The 3,681-nt window shown below is 38.1% G+C and overlaps 1 protein-coding gene across 1 annotated transcript; it reads right to left on the reverse strand.

Moving 5' to 3' along the window:
• Positions 1-1,269: 1,269 nt before the first annotated feature.
• LOC110678069 (glutathione S-transferase 1) lies at positions 1,270-2,535 on the reverse strand. Its single transcript, XM_021850611.1, has 3 exons — positions 2,384-2,535; positions 2,025-2,171; positions 1,270-1,950 (listed from the first exon to the last, which is right to left on the reverse strand). Exons 2-3 carry the CDS (start codon positions 2,157-2,159, stop codon positions 1,390-1,392), a joined length of 696 nt encoding a protein of 231 aa, XP_021706303.1. The 5' UTR covers positions 2,160-2,171; positions 2,384-2,535; the 3' UTR covers positions 1,270-1,389.
• Between the last annotated feature and the right edge of the window lie 1,146 nt (positions 2,536-3,681).

Genomic DNA, 3,681 nt, shown 5'->3' on the forward strand with positions numbered 1-3,681 from the left:
AAAGGTGCGATAAGATTAGAGATTTAGGTGTTATATTAGATTCTAAACTTACATTTACTGACCATTATAATACTATTGTCCATAAAGCAACCAATATGTTAAGCTTTATTAAGCGTTTTAGCTCCAATTTTCAGGATCCATATACGATTAAAACCTTGTACATTGCTTATGTAAGATCAGTTTTAGAATATTGTAGTATTGTGTGGTCCCCACATATGAAAACACATGAGGATAGAATCGAATCAGTACAGAAGCAATTTCTTTTATATGCCTTACGCAAATTAGGCTGGACAACGCTTCCACTGCCATCATACGAGGCTCGATGCATGCTTATTGACATCCAAACTTTAAAGGAACGTCGCGAATTAGCCATGATTTCATTTGTCAATGATATAGTATCGCATCGTATTGATTCCACCAATCTCTTATCTAGTTTGAATTTCTACACGCCCGCCAGACAGTTGAGGAATCGGAATTTGTTCGCATCAAACAATCATCGAACTAATTATGCCAAATTCGGCCCAATAAATCAAATGATGTCTCTTTATAACCAGCATTACACAGAAATTGATTTAACCATGTCGCGAACGAAGCTTAGGCAATATTTTAGTTCCCTGAGGTATAATACAACATAGTATTAAGCAAACATGTAGTCTACAATTGATTGACGAAATAAATAAATAAATTTGTTTGATTACAACAAATTGAAAGCGCTTGTCAAAAACAACAAAACTAACTATTGTGTTGAATAGTTGTCAATTCTCTGCGTGCAGGTATGCAGTGAATATCAAGTCCAAACGCATCATCTGTGCATCGATTTTTAGGCGGCATACGACAGTATTGACCGTATAGGGCCATGAGAAACTATGGACGAGTACAGCTTTCCCGGGAAACTCATAAGACTAAGAGCAACGATGAACGGTGTGCAGAATAGCATGACATCTTCGGGCGAACATTCTAGTTTGTTCGAATTCCGCCGGGGACTTGGACAGAGTTATGGACTTTCGTGCCTGCTGTTCAACAAACGAGCTAAGATTTTTACCAAATCCAGCCAATGTGTTTGCTTCGTGGATGATATCCATCGTCCAGAACATTTGGAACGGTGGCCTGAAACCACGACTTAGTTTAGTACACGACGCTGAAGACGGCCTTACAGTTGAGGTCGAAATACGCGTATCTATCAAAGGACACAAACTCTAGTGGAATTAAATGGTATAGAACTAAATCCGGTTTTCATTTATCTATGTTTACGTTTTAAAACACAACGAGAAGTTTTAGACACTGGTCCTTTATTACGTAAAACGTATTCCACATATCCTTGATTGGATTAAAATACTTTTAAAGTATGGTGTAAAAATAAGGCACTTTCTGACACAAATTTTTGACAAATCATTTCTTAACTTTTTTGATGGGATGAATTGGGTGCTCCATGCCTGATAGATCTGGAGGATTCTTCTCGAATTCAGTAATTTCCGCCATTCCCACAGCGGAAATGGCCCATAGCTCGGGATATTGTTGCTTAAAGTTGGCATACCATGCCTTCACCAGCGGGTATTGATCGATGTTGAAATTGATTCCTTCCAAGCACATCACAGATGTGACCAATGGGAAATCCGCAATCGTGAGATGATCTCCAGCGGCAAACTTACTTCCCAAGCGGCTCATGTAGGTCTCAAAAGCGGCCAAAGCAATGTGCAGCTTCTTCAGCCCCATCGGAGTCCGCTCGTAATCGAAGAAAATCGGTGCCATCACATAAGCCGATATCTGCGGGTACAGAAACGACAAATTGAAGCAAAGGCGATGATTGACCAGGGCACGCTCCTTGGGATCCTTAGGATACAGGGGACTGTCCGGAGCGTACTTGTCGCATAGATACTGTAGAATGGCATTGCTTTCACTCAAGAAGAACCCATCGTCATCTAAGACCGGGATTTCCTTTTGTGGATTCATCTGAAATTGATTCGTAATTAGTTAAGATTTCGAATACGTTGACAGTCTGGCATTTGCGGAAAGTTCGTGCCCACCTTGGCATAGTCCTCCGTCATGTGCTCTCCCTTGCCGTAGTCGACGGGGACATGTTCGTGAGCAATGTCTAGCGCTTTGAGGGCCATACGGACCGCCAACGAGGGAGGTCCATCCGATACGGCATAGATTTTCATGGTGTCCAAAGGCTGAAACGAGTACACATTTTGGCCTCATTAATTACGTTAATCTACATTATTATCATCCAAGGTCAACTAATAATATGTAAAGCCTTGATATTCAATGCATCTACCCACGTAGTATTTCGAATTCCCTTTGGAATGCATACTATCGAAACCGGTTTTGGTATAGATATTAATGGTATTAATAGACATGAACATTGTTAAACTAAAACGCTTACCGTGGATATGATCCGAGCTTCAACAGAGTACTGACTGCCTGTACGAAATTAATACAAGTGATCAGTGACTTGCACCCATTCCAGCATCAACTGCTTATGCATTCAGTCCAAATACACATATATTAGCGTTAAGCCGGGTCTACTTCATGATCTCGACTATTATATGTATGCCTTGTTCATACATCGCAAGTGTTGGTGCTATTTTGATATTGAGTCATAGGTTCCCAATTATTTCGGATACACGACCCACCAGGAAAAATCGTGAATCGTTCGCTATTCCATGACGTAAGACATTACATTACTTATTTCTTCTTCAACAGGCTATTGATATCAATGATGTTTATTAATAACTAGTGGTCCCGGCAAACTTCGTCTTGCCATCAAGTAGGCTGTTGATAAACGCTTTTGATCGTCCCATACAAAATGACAGTTTCGTTTGTGCTCGTTTTTCAACTTTCCCGGTGAATATCCTGGGATTTTTAAACACACAAACACGTCGGAACCCCTGACGAACAAAACTGAGAAAGAATCATTAAAATCCGTTTACCCGTTCGTAAGCCATTTCGTGACATACAAACACCATTCCATTTTTATTTATATATAAGATAAGATAGATAGATTGACAATAATACACATGCTACAATAAAAAAAATATTTAAAAATCAGAACACATCAAATTTATCTTAAAACATCACGGACAAACCAGGATGGTAAACCCAAACAAATTTTAGTTATTTTCAAACTATTACTATTTTGGTTGTTTTTATATCGACAGAACATTGAAATTCTACAAAAGTTTATTAGAAACAAACAAAAATTTTGATGTTTTCGCTAGTGATTTGTGTTTCTGAGATATTCCTTCATATGTCAAATCTACCTAGAAGATACATTATCACAAATTTTGTGAAATCTACTGAAGATGACAATAGGTATTCATAAAGTGCATTATAGAGCCCGTAATATCTTACCGCATAACTATGTTCATTTTTTTCGCAGATCCATTATTAGTATCCAACAAGTGCTAGGTTGCAACATTTAGGGAGCCAACTTGATTTAAAACTAATAGCATCATCGGAAGTGACTTTCTTATTACTTCATGTAATTGTATTGTTATATTACAATATACTGTATTGTATTTCCAATGTTTTTAATGGTACTGTTACAATACGTTAAATTGTTTTTGTATTGTATTTTTTATTTGGGCTTCTAGTATTTTTTGTGAACGTACACTACCCGTCATAAATACGGACTCACTAAAATAAGTATTGCAACACTCAGCTGAATATTGAATCACCACC

The sequence above is a fragment of the Aedes aegypti genome, chromosome 1 (assembly GCF_002204515.2).
Source record: "Aedes aegypti strain LVP_AGWG chromosome 1, AaegL5.0 Primary Assembly, whole genome shotgun sequence".
Taxonomy (NCBI): Eukaryota; Metazoa; Arthropoda; class Insecta; order Diptera; family Culicidae; genus Aedes; species Aedes aegypti.